The 17,330-nt window shown below is 39.4% G+C and overlaps 3 protein-coding genes across 3 annotated transcripts; all 3 read left to right on the top strand.

The window, feature by feature from the left end:
* Nucleotides 1-261: 261 nt before the first annotated feature.
* Nucleotides 262-873, top strand: LOC115968442. Its single transcript, XM_031087841.1, has one exon. The coding sequence runs from the start codon at nt 262-264 to the stop codon at nt 871-873; it is 612 nt and encodes a 203-aa protein (XP_030943701.1).
* Nucleotides 874-9,047: 8,174 nt separating this feature from the next.
* LOC115976240 (putative disease resistance protein RGA3) lies at nt 9,048-11,635 on the top strand. The gene has a single exon (XM_031097412.1). The coding sequence runs from the start codon at nt 9,474-9,476 to the stop codon at nt 11,160-11,162; it is 1,689 nt and encodes a 562-aa protein (XP_030953272.1). The 5' UTR covers nt 9,048-9,473; the 3' UTR covers nt 11,163-11,635.
* On the top strand, nt 11,244-13,303 carry LOC115976241 (putative disease resistance protein RGA4). The gene is made up of 2 exons (XM_031097413.1): nt 11,244-12,754; nt 13,189-13,303. Exon 1 carries the CDS (start codon nt 11,258-11,260, stop codon nt 12,749-12,751), a length of 1,494 nt encoding a protein of 497 aa, XP_030953273.1. The 5' UTR covers nt 11,244-11,257; the 3' UTR covers nt 12,752-12,754; nt 13,189-13,303.
* The last annotated feature ends 4,027 nt before the right edge of the window (nt 13,304-17,330 follow it).

Raw genomic sequence — 17,330 nt, 5'->3', positions numbered from 1 at the left:
TTTCGTATGCCACAGGTGGAGAACTATGACGAATCCAAAGACCCCTTAGATCACTTGGAATCTTTCAAGACCTTGATGCACCTTCAAGGGGTGCTAGACGAGATCATGTGCAAAGCCTTCCCCATCATGCTGAAGGGATCCGTAAGGATCTAGTTCAACAGACTGACACCCAACTCCATTGGTACCTTCAAGGAGTTAAGTGCCCAGTTTGCCTCACACTTCATCGAGAGGCACAGGTATAAGAAGTCCACTACATGCCTAATGAACATTAAGCAGTGGGAGGACGAGACGCTGAGGTCCTATTTCACTCGCTTTAACAAAAAGGCTCTCTCAATTGACGAAGCAGACAACAAGATACTCGTGGCTGCCTTCACAAATGGACTACGGAAGGATAAGTTCCTATTTTCCCTATACAAGAATGACCCAAAAACTATGTCAGATGTGCTGTACAGGGCAACCAAGTACATGAACGCAGAAGATGCGTTGCTAGCCCGAGAAAAGAAGCCTAAGAAAAAGGAAAGACAGGAAGACGTACGGCAGGATAAGGGACGGGAGATGGCTAGGACTAGAGAATGGCGGGAAGACAGGCGCTCCAAGCATCCCACAGGGAAATTCACGAGTTTCACCCCGCTGACTGCCCCGATCAACCAAGTCTTGATGCAAATAAAAAACGAAGAAGTTTTGACATTTCCCCGCAAGCTGAAGGGAGATCCCAATAAGAAGTCTAAAGACAAGTACTACTGCTTCCACCGTGACCATGGTCATGACACAACCAACTGCTACAAGTTAAAGCAACAAATTAAAGCTCTTATCAGGCAAGGAATGCTACAAAGGTTCGTTGACAAGGAAAAAGCGTATCCACCTCAAGAGTAGGTTCCCTGTCGGGAGAACGAGCATCCTAGGCTGCCTATAGGAGATATAAGAATGATTGTAGGGGGCACAACGGCTACTAGATCGTCCAAAAAAGCCTATAAGACTTACCTCAGGATGGTTCAGAACGTCCAGCTAACAGGTTCAATACCAAAGATGGTGTGGATCAATAACCCCATTATCGAATTCTTGGAAGATGATGCTCAACGTTTTCACCACCCGCATGACGATGCACTTGTCGTTAGCATACGAGTAAGGGATTACAATACGCACTAGGTTCTAGTTGACAATGGTAGCTCAGCTGACATCCTCTACTACCTAGCATTCCAACAGATGAGGATTGACAGAGAGTGACTAGTTCCAACGAACGCTCCACTCGTTGGTTTTGGAGGAATAGGGGTATTCCCCCTAGGCGCAGTCACATTGTCTATGATGGTTGGCGACTACCCCCAGCAGATCACTAAGGACGTAACATTCCTTGTGGTCGACTACTCGTCCACTAACAATGCCATTCTCGGACGACCCACCCTCAATTCATGGAAGGCTGTAACCTCAACCTACCACTTAATGATCAAGTTCCCTATAGATTATGGAGTAGGGGAATTGCACGAAAATTAGGTGGCTACGCACGAATTCTACATAGCTATGATAAAGATGGACAACTACCTCCAGGCCATGAACATAGAAGAACACTAGACGGTGACAGAGCTCGTTGAAAGGCTTGAAAAGATACTTCTTGACGAGTCCAAGCTTGATCGAACTACCAGGATTGGTACCCTCACCAGCCCAACGGTTCGCCAAGCACTTACAACTTTTCTTAAAGATAATCGGGATGTATTTGCCTAGAGCCATGAAAATATGCCGGGAATAGACCTTTCGGTTATGGTGCACAGACTTAACGTATCGCCCTCCTTTCCACCTATCCATTAGAAGAAGCGCGTATTTGCCCCAAAATGAGGCCAAGCTATAGTGAAAGAAATTCACAAGCTACAGGAAGTAAACTTCATTAGGGAGGTTTACTACCCCGACTGGCTGGCGAACGTGGTAATGGTCAAGAAAGCTAACAAGGAGTGGAGGATGTGCGTAGACTTCACCGACCTGAACAAGGCATGCCCCAAAGATAGCTACCCCCTCCCACAAGTCGACATCCTAGTTACCTACGGCTCAACACCAGTTATTAAATTTCACGGACGCTTTTTCGAGTTACAACCAAATCAGAATGGACGAAGCAGACTAGGAAAAGACTTCGTTCGTCACTAGCCAAGGCCTCTTTTGCTATAAAGTAATGCCATTTGGCCTCAAAAATGCGGGCGCGACATATCATAGGCTCATGAACAAGATGTTCGCATAGCAGATTGGGAGAAATGTCCAGGTTTATGTTGACAACATGCTGGTGAAAAGCCAAAAGGAGGAAGATCACTTAGAGGATCTTAGAGAAACATTTGACACCCTTCATTCCTACAATAAGAAGCTCAATCCGGGCAAGTGTGCCTTCGAGGTGACGGCAAGAAAGTTCCTAGGATTCATGGTGTCTCAGAGGGGTATTGAGGCCAACCCTAACAAAATCCGAACCATAATAGAAATGGCACCCCCATGGAATGTGAAAGAAGTACAAAGCCTCAACGACAAAGTAGCAGCATTGAACAAGTTCGTGTCCAGAGTAACGGATAAGTGTCTACCTTTCTTCCACATGTTGAAGAAATCTTTTGAATGGACGACCGAGTGTCAGCAAGCATTCGAGGACCTGAAGACCTACCTCTCATCCCCTCCGTTGCTAAGTCCTTCCCAACCAAGGGAAGAAATGTTCCTTTACTTAGCAGTATCATCGGTGGCCGTCAGCATAGTCTTAGTTAAGGAAGAAGATAGGGTGCAAAAACCCGTGTACTACACAAGTCGAGCACTCCAAGGTGTAGAGGAAAGATACCCACCAATGGAGATCGTCCTAACTGATAAGCAACCTGCAAGCTCAAGCCATACTTCCAAGCCTACACGGTGATCGTCCTAACTGATAAGCCCCTACGGCCAGCAATAAGCAATCCTGAAGTCATTGGACAAATGGCACTATGGGTAATAGAGTTGAGCGAATTCAATGTGCAGTACCACCCACCTACTGCTATCAAGGGACAGGTGGTCGCAGACTTCATTGCGGAGTTCACTAATATAGAAGGCCGAAAGGCGGAAGAATACCCTCAGTGGAACATCCACACAGACAGATCATCAAACAAATTAGCTAGTAAGGCAGGTATTGTGCTTCGTTCCCCAGAAGGGGACGAGGTCGAATGCATGGTTTGTCTCGACTTCCCTACAACCAACAATGAAGCGGAGTACGAAACCCTAGTAGCAGGACTAGATCTCGTTAAAGTGACCAGGGCTAAGAGTGTGATTATTCATTGCAATTCCCAGGTCATCACAAACCAAGTGAACGGTGATTACGAATGTAAAGGAGAGAGGATGAAGAAGTACCTAGAACAAGTGAAGAAAAGGGTGGACGACCTACAGGCTAAGATTATTCAAATCCCAAGAGGAGACAACGAGCAAGCCGACTGTCTTGCCAAAGCCGCATCAACAGAACACATAATCATCATCGTGTCAAATTTATTTTCTGTTGCATTTAGTATTCTTGGTGATTTGTTGATGCCTTCACAATTTGCATGCAATTGAATCTAATTAATCAACTTGGGTAATTGAATAAATTAACCGGGGTTAAGCTATCTTAACCCAACAAGTGGTATCAGAGCGAGCACACTCTGATTAGGTTTTAATCTTTGTTGTGTGATCCATTGACCTCTGCTGTTATGAATCGTGGGTAATCCCTGATTATTCCTCCTTTATTTGATGGTACTAACTATGCATACTAAAAAGTATACATAAGAGCCTTTTTGCAGTCTTTAGATGAGAAAGTATGGCTTGCAGTTGAAATAGGTTGGAAGAAACCTGAAGAGCCACCTGCAACGTGGGACGATACCAAGATCAAAGTTGCAAACTTTAACAGCAAAGCACTGAATGCTATGTTTAGTGCTGTGACCAATGAAGAATTCAAGAAGATCTCTTCCACTGAAAATGCCAAGGAAACTTGGACTATTCTTCAGAATACCTACGAGGGCACAAAAGCTGTTAAAACTCCAAGCTCCAAAGGCTCACTACCAATTTTGAGGAAATAAGGATGGATGAGGACGAGTAGTTCGATCTCGATGAATTCTATGCCAAGCTTAATGACATAGTGAATTCAGCCTTCAATCTTGCAAAACAAATTCCTTAACCCAAGATTGTTAGGAAGATCCTCAGATTTCTTCCGAAGAGATTTCATGTCAAAATCACTGCCATTGAAGAATCAAAGGATCTTGACTTTATTCCTTTGACAGAGCTGATTAGAAACTTACAAACCAATGAACTAGGGTTAGCAAGGGTTGGCAAGGGTGACAAAGGCAAGAACATGGCCTTGAAGACTAAGAATGATGATAACGATGAGTCGTCTCATGATGAGGATACCAAGTTAAAATCTTATATCACCAAAAAATTCAAGAAGTTTATCAAAAATGCGAATGTCAAAGCAAGTGATAAGGATCGCAAACAGTCTGCATTCTCTCAATTTAAGTTCCAAGACAAAGGCAAGAGAGAATTCAAGGATGCTTGTCAAGGTAACAGTGTTACTATGGACCAAAGTGCTAAGGGTGTCAAGGATTTGGACACATGAAGCAAAAGTGTCCCACATATCTCAAATTCATTGGCAAAAGCAAAGTCCTAGCTGTCCCCTTGAGTGATACAGAACCAGAAGCAGATTCTAATGAAAGTGACCAAGATGAGATATTGAGTGCTTTCACAGCCACTATTGAGTCTACTGAGGAAGTAGAAGACATAATTGATGAAAAAGAAGAGCTGATAGAATTAAAGTTTGAGAAAATGGATGATCAGGATAACATCCACACTGCCTACACTAAGTTGTACAAGGTTTCTGAGAAGCATAAGAAGCTCTACAGGTTAGCAACGAGAAAGCTCAGTGAAGTGGAGTTAGAACGTGAGGAACTCTCCACCTAGGTCGATGAAGCTAATCAAACCATTGAAGCACTGAGATTTGAGAAAAATCTTCTTGTTGAAAAGACCAAGAAAACTTGGAGCACTGAGATTCAATTTAGAATCTAATTGAATTTAAACTCTTTGATTTTCACACCTAATAATTCACTTGACACACAAATTTAAAAATTAGATGAGACACATGATACAAAATTAGAATCCAATTTAAAATTTAATCGAATTTTCTCTCAATTTTGGCTATTAATATATATATATCAATTAAATTTTATTTTTTTAAAAAGATTTGTTTATAATTTTTCGAGATGTGGCATTACCAATTAAGGTATTTTATTCAACTTTTTCTAAATTTTTCTCATATATTAAAATAATGACTAATCCACTTATTTGTTCTCGTTCTTGTGATATAATCAATCTTAGCTACAATTTCATCAATTTTAATTTTTTAAAATTTCTTTGTCATTACTTTTAGAAATATTAGATTATTGTCTCTAACTAAATTGTTTTCTATTAGTTTTATATAAATATTTTTCTATTTACTTACATTGCAAATATTTGTAGAAAATACGTAATTAATATTTTCATTTTCTTCCAAATTTTTTTTTTTTTTTTTAGTTTACCCATTTAACAATATTGTTTATATGATCATATTTCCTAGTAGTCCACATTATATTAAAAAAAAAATGTTCCCACCTAAAATCCTAGCTATGCCATCGAATTTACTTATTCCCAAATTAATAATATAAATTTTACACATGATTACATGTAAAGCATAAAAAATATGTTTATTTATTTTTCAATGTGATCCACAAAAATAAGTTTATGGATAATAGAGAAAAGCGTAATTTGATAGAACTTGGTTACCAAGAGATACTCAGTGAGGTAAAATTATAAAATACTCTAGGAGTATCATAAATGCGTACTCTCACCCTCTCATATAAATTGTGTGTCCCATCATAAATTTAATTAGTAGAAACCTAAGGGAGAGAACGTATTTGTGGTACTCTTAGAGTATTCTATAATTACTCAAGAGTGTAGGTGCTTTTATAATGACACATTTTGTCAAAAGATATTCTTGCAGTGGCTCTTGTTGAGATTCCTAAATAGTGTGTGCATGTCAATTAGATGAAAACTAATCATTTCAATGCTACCACCATGTCGCCATCTTTTTATGAATGTACCACCACCAAATCCACCAGCCACACTAGCTAGGTTCACCACTCTCCACCACTCTTATAACTAGTTTGGATGGAGGGGGAGTAGAGTAGAAAGAAGGAGAGTAAGTTAAATTACTTTGTTTGGATGTTTTTTAATGGAAAAGGGGGAGGGATTTGGAGGGGTTCTAACTACTTCTAACCTCTCATTTTTAATTCTCCCAAATTAGAAAAATTTGGAGGGAGAGTAGAGCATAGAAATGCTTGATCAAATGAATTACGAAATTTACCTTTACCATATCAACAAAATTACAAACTATGAAAATGCTAATTATACCCCCCCTTCCCCCTTTACTTAATTTTAAAAATATCCAAACTAGGTGGAGGATAACCACTCCCCTCTACTCTCCTCCCCTTTACTTCCCTTTACTCTCCTCTCCCTCCAAACATCCGAACATAGCATTAGTGCCCAACTAGGCCAACTCCTCCCCACCCACTGTAATAAGCACCCTCATAGTCATAGACCCTGAGCAAGCCAAAATAGAGTAAGAAAAAGAGTACCTAGTGATGCTAATGGTGCTAGCTGCTCAGCTCAACCCAAGTCTTTATGAAGCCCCCACTACTACTTCTCATTTAAATCCTCCATTTTTTTTTTTTTTAATATTTAACCAAGTATGAAACACGTGGTATTTGTTTTATTTTTTAACCAAATGTGACCCCAAGCGTTCCGAAATAGAGGAAGAAAAAGAGTATACCCAGTGATGTTGATGGTGTTGCTAAGCTCAACCCAAGTATGAAGCTCCCACTACTATACTTTTCATTTAAATCCTCCAAAAAAAATTTATAATTTTTTAACCAAATGTGAAAACACGTTGTTTTTATTTGATTTTGTGTGATTCACATAAAAATGTTGGATTTTAAATGTTGGATTTTAAATGTGTAGCCTAAAATTTTTAATTAAAAAAATGAAAAAAAAAAAGGGTATCCTTTTCTATAGGATGTGGCACTTTCATGAGTCACAATCACGGCGTGTGCGAATACCTAATAAGGGAATGAAAGCATGTATTTCCAATGCAGTTGTATAACTGACTGCACCAACAGGCAACAATCCTATCAAACCAGGATCTGTGGAAGTTTTACTATTACCAATGGCCCAAATGGTGCCTAGAGTCCAAGACCATGGCAGGAAGGGGGGAAAAAGGCATATATTCTTTCTTTGGGGTTAAATCTTGCCTAATTCAACAAGGGGATACTGAATCTTAACTAGTATTGTGAATACTGAATCCCTAATACTTCAGGTAAATCTATAAATAAATAAATAAAAAGGTTTATGTTCACAATTCTTTCACAACAAATTATAAATATATATTACTAGTTATAATTTGAATTCATAATCGTAATTACCTTTTTACTTAACAGCAACAATCATTAACAACCTATCACTTAGGATTTATAGAAAAATGTTAAAATTATTATGAAAAAGTTGTCAACATAGCATTTCTATAAATAAAAAAATAATTAAAAGTCATATTTCATCCTGACTGTAGCAGAAAAATAGAACAGTCCACTTATTTTCCCGTATGTGTAAAAATGGGGTAGTAAGTAGTAACTAGTAATTAGTTGGATTGATTCTCAAAAAAAAAAAAAAAAAAACTAGTAATTAGTTTTTTTGAGAAAACTAGTAATTAGTTGGATGAGCTAGAAGCGGTCAAGGTCCAAAAGAAATTAAAAGAGAGAAATTATAAAAACTGGAAAGACAGACAAGGCCCAACATATTATACAAAGATTCATACCAGCCCATTTGGTGGCCCTAAAAAATAATGAACCCAATTGTAGTTGTTTTATTAATATTGTTTTGCAAACGTGCAAGTCATATAAAAAAAAAAAGTGTAAAATGATATGTTGACATATTTATGCGTTAAATGAATTATTAAAAAAAAATCTCTGTGAAATTTAAAGACGAAATAATATTTATATCTTTTTCTGTGTCATAATTCTATAGTTGAAAGAGGGGAATTTTGAACCATAAACTTCTCTGTTATAAAATCCAGAATGTGTCAATTGAACTATAAAATTTTTGACAAAATAATACATGTATTCTATTAGAAAATAATCTTTTTCATATTAAACAGATATGTGTTATGACTTAGATTAAATATTACTAATCTAAAAAATAAAAATATATTGAATGTCATGTCATTTGAAATTTTAAAGAGGTAACATTTTATAAGCCATTAGATTTAACAATTAAATTCTTAAATGTGAAACCCTTAACGTTGTATGTATTACTGAAAGGATTAAGATTTTAACTTTGAGAGGCCAAATTAAGATTGCTACTTTTTTTTATGGGTCATGCTAACGAGTGCCCTTAGGACACTCGTCAATAATCCATTTTAAAAAAGTTTTGATACCACTTTTATGGGAAATGAAAAAAATTGTCAAAATATTAATTACTTTTTTTCATTTCTCATAAAAACTTTCTTTAAATGGATTATTAATCAGTGCCTTAAGAGCACTCGTTAGCATTTCCTTTTTTTTATTGCTACTTTTTGTCCACCTTGAGAATTTATTAACATGCGAAGCAAAAAAGAATTTCGTGGATTATTTACTTGATTATCTGTTTTCTATCATGTTGGCCACTTATCTTAAGATTACATTTATTAACGTGTCTCATACATTCAGAACACTGCAAGATACTTCGGTGAAATGGCACAGAAAAAGCATGGACATGAAATTTTCTTAGCAGAAACCGCGTTTCTAAATAAATTTCAAATACTTTGTAGTCAAATTTTTTAGGAAAAAAAGGACTTAAATGATTTACTTTAAATATTTGAAGGACTGAATGGCACGTAGATTGATATTGCTTTGCGCGCATCAATGAATTTGGTGTGTTTTAAACTACATCGGGGTTTACGTAATTAAAAAGGCTGTGAGTGCTAATTCTTTGACAGAATTGGTGGCAGATTTAATAATTTGGAGCACGGTTCTATCTTAAGCAATTGATTATACACACGGAAAATCATAAATCAGATGACTAATGGAATTACAAAACCAATGATGCAGGAAAATTCCTCTCAAGGTCCCAAAGTAACGAGACTTTTTGAAGAAGAAAGAAACCCGCGTGGGCTATCACTGATCAATCGGTCGTAAAGTCAATCCCGTGTGGAGCCAGATGTAGACTCTCTAGCCAATCAAAGGACATTAACAATTTAGCATCCAAAGCAGAATATGCTGCCTGAGTCAAGCCCACACCGTGTGAAGCCAAAGCTGGAAAGACTTTTACGCGTAAAGTAACTAAGCAATTCCCTTTTGGCAATTCACTTCCCCTGAGCTATCCATCCTGTATTCCAATAGCATTTTGTTGCCAGAGTGAGTGAGTGAGAAAGAGAGACAGAGAGAGAGAGAGAGAGAAGAGAGGGAATGGCGGACATACTTCTATCTGCCCTGGTGAGCTCTATGGTGGGTAACTTGAATACTTCAGCACTTCAAGAATTCGGAGTTGCTTTGGACCTAAGAGCTGAGCTTGACAACCTTGAGAGCACACTTTCCACCATCCAAGCTGTTCTGCAAGATGCAGAGGAGAAGCAGTGGAAGAGTGAGGCTATCAGGAATTGGCTGAGAAAGCTCAAAGAAGGAGCTTATGATGCAGATGATATTCTGGACGAGTTTGCAACTGAAGCTCTAATACAAAAGACGGAGAAAGAGAAAGGTGTGAAAAGCCAAGTAAGTAGCTTCTTTTCTCTTCAAAACCGACTTATATTTCGCATGAAGATGGCACATAAACTGAAGAATGTGAGGGATAGACTAGAAGCCATTTCTATGGAGAGATCTAAGTTTCACTTGAGAGAGTTAGATATAAACATGGAAGTCTTTGATATAGAAAGAAGACAAACTGGCTCACTTGTGAATGAAAGTGAGATTTATGGAAGAGGTGAAGAGAAAGAAAAAATCATTCAAGTATTGCTCACTCATGTGTCTGATCAAGATAATCTTGCCATTTATGCCGTATGGGGCATGGGGGGCTTAGGAAAAACAACACTTGCACAATTGATCTACAATGATGCAAGGGTACAGAGGCATTATGATATGAGAATTTGGGTGTGTGTATCAGATGATTTCCATATAAGAAAATTGGTGAGAGCAATCATTGAATCCATTGATGGTAGTGCATGTAATCTTTCAGAGTTGGACCCTTTACAGCAATGCTTGCAGGAAAAATTGCGTGGGAGGAAATTTTTGCTTGTTTTGGACGATGTTTGGAACGAATACCATGACAAATGGAATGGCTTAAAAGAGGTGTTGAGGTGTGGGTCAAACGGAAGTAAGGTTATAGTGACAACCCGGATTGAGAATGTAGCGCTTATGATGGCCACACTACCTATACACCACATGGGATGTTTGTCAGAGAATGATTCTTGGTCCTTGTTTACAAGATGTGCATTTGGGATGGGAAGGCTAAAGGAGAGATCAAAATTGGAATCAATCGGCAAGGAAATAGTGAAGAAGTGTGGAGGGGTACCTCTAGCAATAAAGACTCTTGGAAGCCTCATGAGCTTAAAAAGTAGGGAAAGTGAGTGGCTATCTGTGAAAGAAAGTCAAATTTGGGAATTACCAGAAGGTGAAAATTCCATCTTGCCTGCGCTAAGGTTGAGTTACCACCATTTACCCCCACATCTAAAGCAATGTTTTGCTTTCTGCTGTATATTCCCCAAAGATCACAAGCTTAATAGGGATAGGTTGATACAATTATGGATGGCTAATGGTTTTATTCCCTTTAAAGAATCACTGGAGCTGCATGACGTTGGCATTATTATCTTCAATGAATTAGTGTGGAGATCTTTCTTTCAAGATGTTGTGGAGGATTCTCCTAGTAACATAACATGTCAAATGCATGATCTTATGCATGACCTTGCTCAGTCTATTATGAGGCTTGAATGCGTTGTGGTGGAATCTGGTAAAGGGGTGAAAGTTCCAAAAATGATTCGTCACATGTCTTATACTCAAGGCACTTCTTGGAATGATCATGTATGCAAAGTCCAATCTCTACGTTCATGCATTGTGTCACCAAATTATTATGGTAAGTATAAAGCTTCTCCATCCATTTTTTGAAACAAAAGTATCTTCGGGTGTGCGACTCTCCTCATCAACCATCAGAAAAGGCACTAAGATCAATCACTAGTTTAAAACACTTGAGGTATCTCGACATGTCTTCTTCCCAATTCAAAGTTTTACCCGAATCAATAACTCGCCTCTTGAACCTGCAAACGCTGAAACTAGATTATTGTTATTCTCTTCATAAGTTGCCCAATGGTATGAGGGACATGAAAAACCTTATCCATCTTGGGCTTAGATATTGTAATTCTCTTTCTTGTATGCCTGAAGGGATGGGACAACTAACGTGCCTCCAATCATTAAGCATCTTCATCGTTGGCAAGGAAAATGGTTACCAATTAAGTGAGCTGAAAGGACTACACCTTCGAAATGATTTGTCAATAAAGGAACTTGATAATGTAAGAAATTTTGAGGAGGCGAAAGATGCAAATTTGATTGGGAAACAAAATCTTCATACGCTAAGTCTGGTTTGGCAGAACAAAAGTCAGTGCCCTGTACCAGAAAAGGTTGAAGATGTTCTTGATGGTCTCCAACCTCATTCAAATCTGAAAGTGTTGCGCATTCAAAACTATTTGGGTTCAAAATTTTCAACGTGGATGCAAGATTTACTCCTTCATGAGATTTCGCTAAGTGCATGCGAAAGATGTGAACATCTGCCACCTCTTGGCAAACTACCATTCCTCAAGGTTCTTAAAATAAGTGGCATGGATTCTGTGAAGTATCTTGGCAATGAGTTACATGGAGATAGTGCAATTTCGTTCCCATCATTGGAGAGCCTGAATTTATATCAGATGGCTAATTTGGAGGAATGGCGAACAATGGATGGAAGAGAAAATTTCCCCCGCCTAAGCACATTAAATATCTCTGGTTGCCCAAAGTTAGTTGAATTGCCTATTTTTCCTTCCATTACAAGTTTGATTATCTATACAAACAATGCAATGTTAATTAAGTCAGTGATGAATCTCACTTCACTTTCTTCCCTTCAAATTGGAGGTATGCATGAATCGACACTTCTTCCGGATGGACTGTTTCAAAATCTCACTGCAATGAAATGCTTTACACTTGATTATTGTAACGGACTCGAAAGTCTGCCAGAAGGCCTCCAGTACCTACATTCTTTACGGGTACTCAATATAGTGGACTGTAAAAATCTTTTGTCCTTTCCGGTAAATGGATTGAGGGGCTTGTCTTCACTACAGAGGTTATGGATTCAGAACTGCGACAAATTCTGCTCTTTATCTGAAGGAATTCAATATTTAACTAGCCTTGAGGACTTACTTATTAACGGATGTCCGGAGTTAGTTTCATTGCCGAAGCAGATAGGATGCCTCACGTCACTTTCTTCTTTGAGCATTGAATACTGCGATAATCTAATATCTATACCGGACGAGTTGCAAAATCTTACGGCACTCAAAACATTGAGAATTGAAAGATGTCCACATCTGCAGAGGCGGTGCAAGAAAGACAGCGGCGAGGATTGGCATAAGATTGCTCGAATCCCCAACATTCATATCGTCGATCGTCCAGCAGTACAATCAAGGAATGGTTGCAAGGCGCTTCAGAAACTGAAATTTTGGTCCACATAAAAGGTAACTGATTGCCCCTCTGGACGTCTCTCTCGCTCTCTCTATTTTTGCACAGTTTGAGTTTATAATAGAAGGAGATGCAAAGGAGATTTTTCAAAGCTTACTAATGGAATCAAATGATGCTTTGCAATTGGCTAAGAGACATGTTGATGGCCAAATTTTAATTTGATTGAGAGGAAGCACATTTAATTTAATAGAGTAACGTTTGTCATTTAGTTTCTGTTTTGTTTTTTCTTTTTCTTTTTGAGTGTGTTTCGCATTCTGTAACTTTTTATGTTAAAAGAAAAAGGCCGCTTGCAAATGTTTGCTCAAAGCGTGAATAAATAGATGATTATGTGCATAATTGTGTGTTGATATGTGAATTACAAAATATCTAGAAGATATTAGCTTTAAAGACTGACAAATCTTTATTTTATTTTATTTTTTTGATGAGTAAGTCTACCAGGCACTTGGTGTTGCCAATGACAGTGCTCTATCTTTTAGGTTCTAAATTCCCAAGGTAGAACTTGGAATTAGGAGGGTAGTTCTTTTGCTGGCTGCGCACGGCGACATCGGCATTCGGTTCTGCTGCTGTTTAGCCGATAAGGTTTTTTTTTTTTTTTGGGTGTCTGCCGCTAGTTAAGGAAAAAATTATTTGTTTAAAATTTTTTATAGGCTGGATTGTTTGTTTTGGGTAAAATTTGATGGATGAACTTTTTTTTTTTAGTTTTGCTATTGATAATTTTTGTTCTTGGGCTAATTTTTTTGGCTTTGTATATTTTGTTTTAGATTTTAGAGCTATAAAAAAAAAATATATATTATGAACTTTAGAATGAGTAAAATGTTAGAGTTATAAACTTTTTTATAAATTGCTGATATGTTAAGTGGTTATTAGTAAGTAGAAAATTTTGTAAGTAATGGGCCCAGATGCAAACTAATAAGAATTTACTATGTCAACTGTAGGGCGTAAAAGATTTATGGGCCAAGTCGAGGAGGATTATGGCCCAAGTTCAACGAAATAGCCTTTGGGTACCGCCGAGGGTAGTCCAGTCCTCGGCAGACCCAAAGTTCCCCCTCATAAAGAAGGGTAAAAATGGTATAAGACTGGTATAAGACTGAAACTCGGAAAAAAGATCTAAAATATCCGGGGAAAGCTGCTGTTATTATCATTTAATGTTCTGAACCCGACAGGGCCGCATTCTTTGGCTTCTACAACCACCCCCAACGACTTTGGGGGATAGACTGATGGGACAAGTATCAGCCTTGGAAAGATTGACCCTACACGTGGATGAAGGATAAATGGATACAGGCGAGTATAAAAGGAAAACTAAGTAACCTTGGGAAAGGGCTGGGAAAAATGGCCAAGAAACGAGAGCCTCCCAGCCCACCTCCAGGAGAAGTACTCTAGGGGTGACGATCGTTTAACCTTGTATGAACGCCATGAAAAATCCATCGCCTATCGATCAAGGCCTAGCCTTTCAAACCCACGCTCTACAAATGATATTGTTAGGGCCGTTTTACGTGCGAACCCGACACTGTTACGGTCCGCCACGAATCGTGACCCTACAATTGGCGCCGTCTGTGGGAAAGGCTTGTGTGTTGGCGCAGGTGGTAGGTCGAAATAGTTCCTCTGTTATTTCTAACCGTTGGTTATAGAGTTCAGGTATAAAATTTCACTAGGGGCTACGTTTCTTGACAAGGGGCTTGGCTGAAGAGCTAACTCCCCTAAAAGCTAAAGCTCCTCGTATAGAACAAACTAGGCGCTTGGTAACGTTAACCGTATAGATAAACTCAAGGGGCTTGGCTGAAGAGATAACTCCCCTAGAGCTAAAGGCAAGCCAAGGCCCCATACAAAGAGAAAACTAGGTTTTGGACAGAACCAAGGCATTGCATAGTCCTCGGACTCAAGCCTGTGGGAAAACCAACTACCTGGATGTGGAAAACTAGGTTTTGGACAGAACCAAGGCATTGCATAGTCCTCGGACTCAAGCCTGTGGGAAAACCAACTACCTGGATGTGAGAAAACTAGGTTTTGGACAGAACCAAGGCATTGCATAGTCCTCGGACTCAAGCCTGGGGAAACCAACTACCTGGATGTGGAAAACTAGGTTTTGGACAGAACCAAGGCATTGCATAGTCCTCGGACTCAAGCCTGTGGGAAAACCAACTACCTGGATGTGGAAAACTAAGTTTTGGACAGAACCAAGGCATTGCATAGTCCTCGGACTCAAGCCTGTGGGAAACCAACTACCTGGATGTGGAAAACTAGGTTTTGGACAGAACCAAGGCATTGCATAGTCCTCGGACTCAAGCCTGTGGGAAAACCAACTACCTGGATGTGGAAAACTAGGTTTTGGACAGAACCAAGGCATTGCATAGTCCTCGGACTCAAGCCTGTGGGAAAACCAACTACCTGGATGTGGAAAACTAAACACTAAACGAGATTTAGCTACCCTTTCAGACGAATTATTTAGAGATTATCGTTCTCGAACATTGGTCTAGCATGCATCGCGTAGTACTCAGCGCTTATCCCGGTTAGTTCCAAGAATTTAATTTATTGAAAGTTATCATTGTTATACTTGATAATATTTGTGAGTTTAAATTAGTAGGAACCTGTATTAAAGCATTTTTTCTGCTCGGAATATCCTTAAGAGCAAGCTTGCATTTAATATTTATGCATAAAGTAGTTGTTACGGAGAAGAAAGATATGTATAGAGAAATGGACTCATATTCTATTAAGACAAAGGAACAGTACAGTGTACAATGAAAAGCTGAAACAAGCTTACACTAAAGCTGACTACATAAGTAAAGGAAAATACAAGCGAGTGGAGAGAAAGCCGTGGGGACAGCTCAGAGGAGAGGTTGGCTACTGCGCCAAGTTGTTGTCTAAGGAAACTATTCCTCGACACTTCTGCATGCCCATAACTCAGACAGCCAAAGAACCTGACCTCAGGCTAACACCATCTACAGAAAAGGCGCAGGGAGCCGGAAGTTGGCAAGCCCCCGCAAGAATTTGCCGGCTACAAGGTAGACAGTGCTGATGGTGGAAATTCCTTCTTCGGACATACCAAAAATCTGGCATGACCAGAACCTGCTTCGGATTTTGACTGAAAGGGGGGGAGACACCCTCCCCCCTCCGTAGAAGTGTAAATTTCTCTTAAGTTTATGCTTTCTTGGCCCGTGCATCACTCCTTCGAGTCTCGGGAGGACACGGCGCCTCCGCGGTGGAGAAAGTTCTTTTTCCCTAACCCTCGCCCCAAACATGATTTCCTAAAGGAGGAAGCTGAAGGATTTGTGCGTAGGAAAAGTAACTTTCTCTCCTATTTATATCAAAAGATAAGATAGTAGCATTTAATTCACGCAGCGTCCCAAGGAACGCTACAGACAAAAGGTCTCTGGCTCGATTTCCAACGTCGTCTGCAACCCTGAAGTTAGAGGAGTCTCGAGAAGGCGCACCTCGAATACTGGGACGCCCAAAAAGTATCGCGTGGCCTGAGAATACGGAAATACCCCCTGATTTTGGGCCCAGTCAACTCACGGCCCAGGCCCGATTCAGAACAAGGGCCCGGGGACAGCACCTAGGTCTTGAATGGTCCTCGGACTCAAGCCTATGGGAAACCAAGTACAAAAGATGAAAATTACAAGTGTTGGACAGAACCTAGGTCTTGCATGGTCCTCGGACTCAAGCCTATGGGGAAACCAAATACTTGGGTAAGTAAAGGTTTGAATTTCGTAAGATGGGCTACTTGATAAAAACGTCAAGTCACTTCGTCTACGGCTTAAACACCATAGAAGGTTAAGGCCAATAAGGGGGTAAGGAAGGTGGTGGGACGCCCCAGCATTTAGTCGTATAAGAGGGCTATTCATTTGGCAGGGGATATGTCCTCGGACGGTTATTTCTCACACGGCATCAAGCCTTCGGTTCTCTCCTCGGCTAGTTCCGGGTAAGTACTATTTTTTACGGGTCGGCCTTATTGTGCCAAGCACTTCTATTAAAGCTATGGCGACATCATTTTATTATCAAATATTTTGGTCTTAGTCGTCATTGATTTAGATGCTATATTATTGTGCCGAGTAGCGCTTGGAAATTTATGAAAACATAGAGACATAACATGCGAAATAAGGTAGACAACAATTTTTATTAATATAAAAAAAAAATTAAAAAAATTATTACAACATACAAAAAGGGGCTCAAACGAGCCTATACAAAATGTAAACTGCCTAAGCAACCATTACATCTGTAGTACAGAAAAGTAAACTGTCAAGCGTCTTTTAAACTCGTTTTCAAAGTTTCTCCAATCTCTGCCTCATTGCTGCTCATACTAAAAGAGGGACTCACTTTAAAAAAGAAAATGAATGAAGAAGAAGGAAATAGTAAGGAAGAAATCAATGACGAAGATGAAGGGGATGAATAAAGAAAATGGAGGACATGAGTAAAGAAGGAGGAGAAGAGGAGAGAGAGATGAAGAGACAAAGAGAGGAACAAAAGATAGAAAAGAAACAGCACCAGGGCGGAACTGGTGCTGGGAAGACAATAAGAAGAGGGAGGGGGAGGGCACCAAGGAGCAAAAAAGGGAGAAGCAGAAGCACTTAGCCCCTG

This window comes from Quercus lobata, chromosome 2 (genome assembly GCF_001633185.2).
Source record: "Quercus lobata isolate SW786 chromosome 2, ValleyOak3.0 Primary Assembly, whole genome shotgun sequence".
NCBI classification, from domain to species: domain Eukaryota; kingdom Viridiplantae; phylum Streptophyta; class Magnoliopsida; order Fagales; family Fagaceae; genus Quercus; species Quercus lobata.
Note: the sequence above shows the minus strand (reverse complement) of the source record. Positions and strands in the feature narration are given on the sequence as shown.

Coding starts and splice junctions, on each gene's coding strand:
- LOC115976241 (XM_031097413.1), top strand. CDS start 11,258: ATGTCTTCTTCCCAATTCAAAGTTTTACCCGAATCAATAACTCGCCTC.
- LOC115976240 (XM_031097412.1), top strand. CDS start 9,474: ATGGCGGACATACTTCTATCTGCCCTGGTGAGCTCTATGGTGGGTAAC.
- LOC115968442 (XM_031087841.1), top strand. CDS start 262: ATGAACATTAAGCAGTGGGAGGACGAGACGCTGAGGTCCTATTTCACT.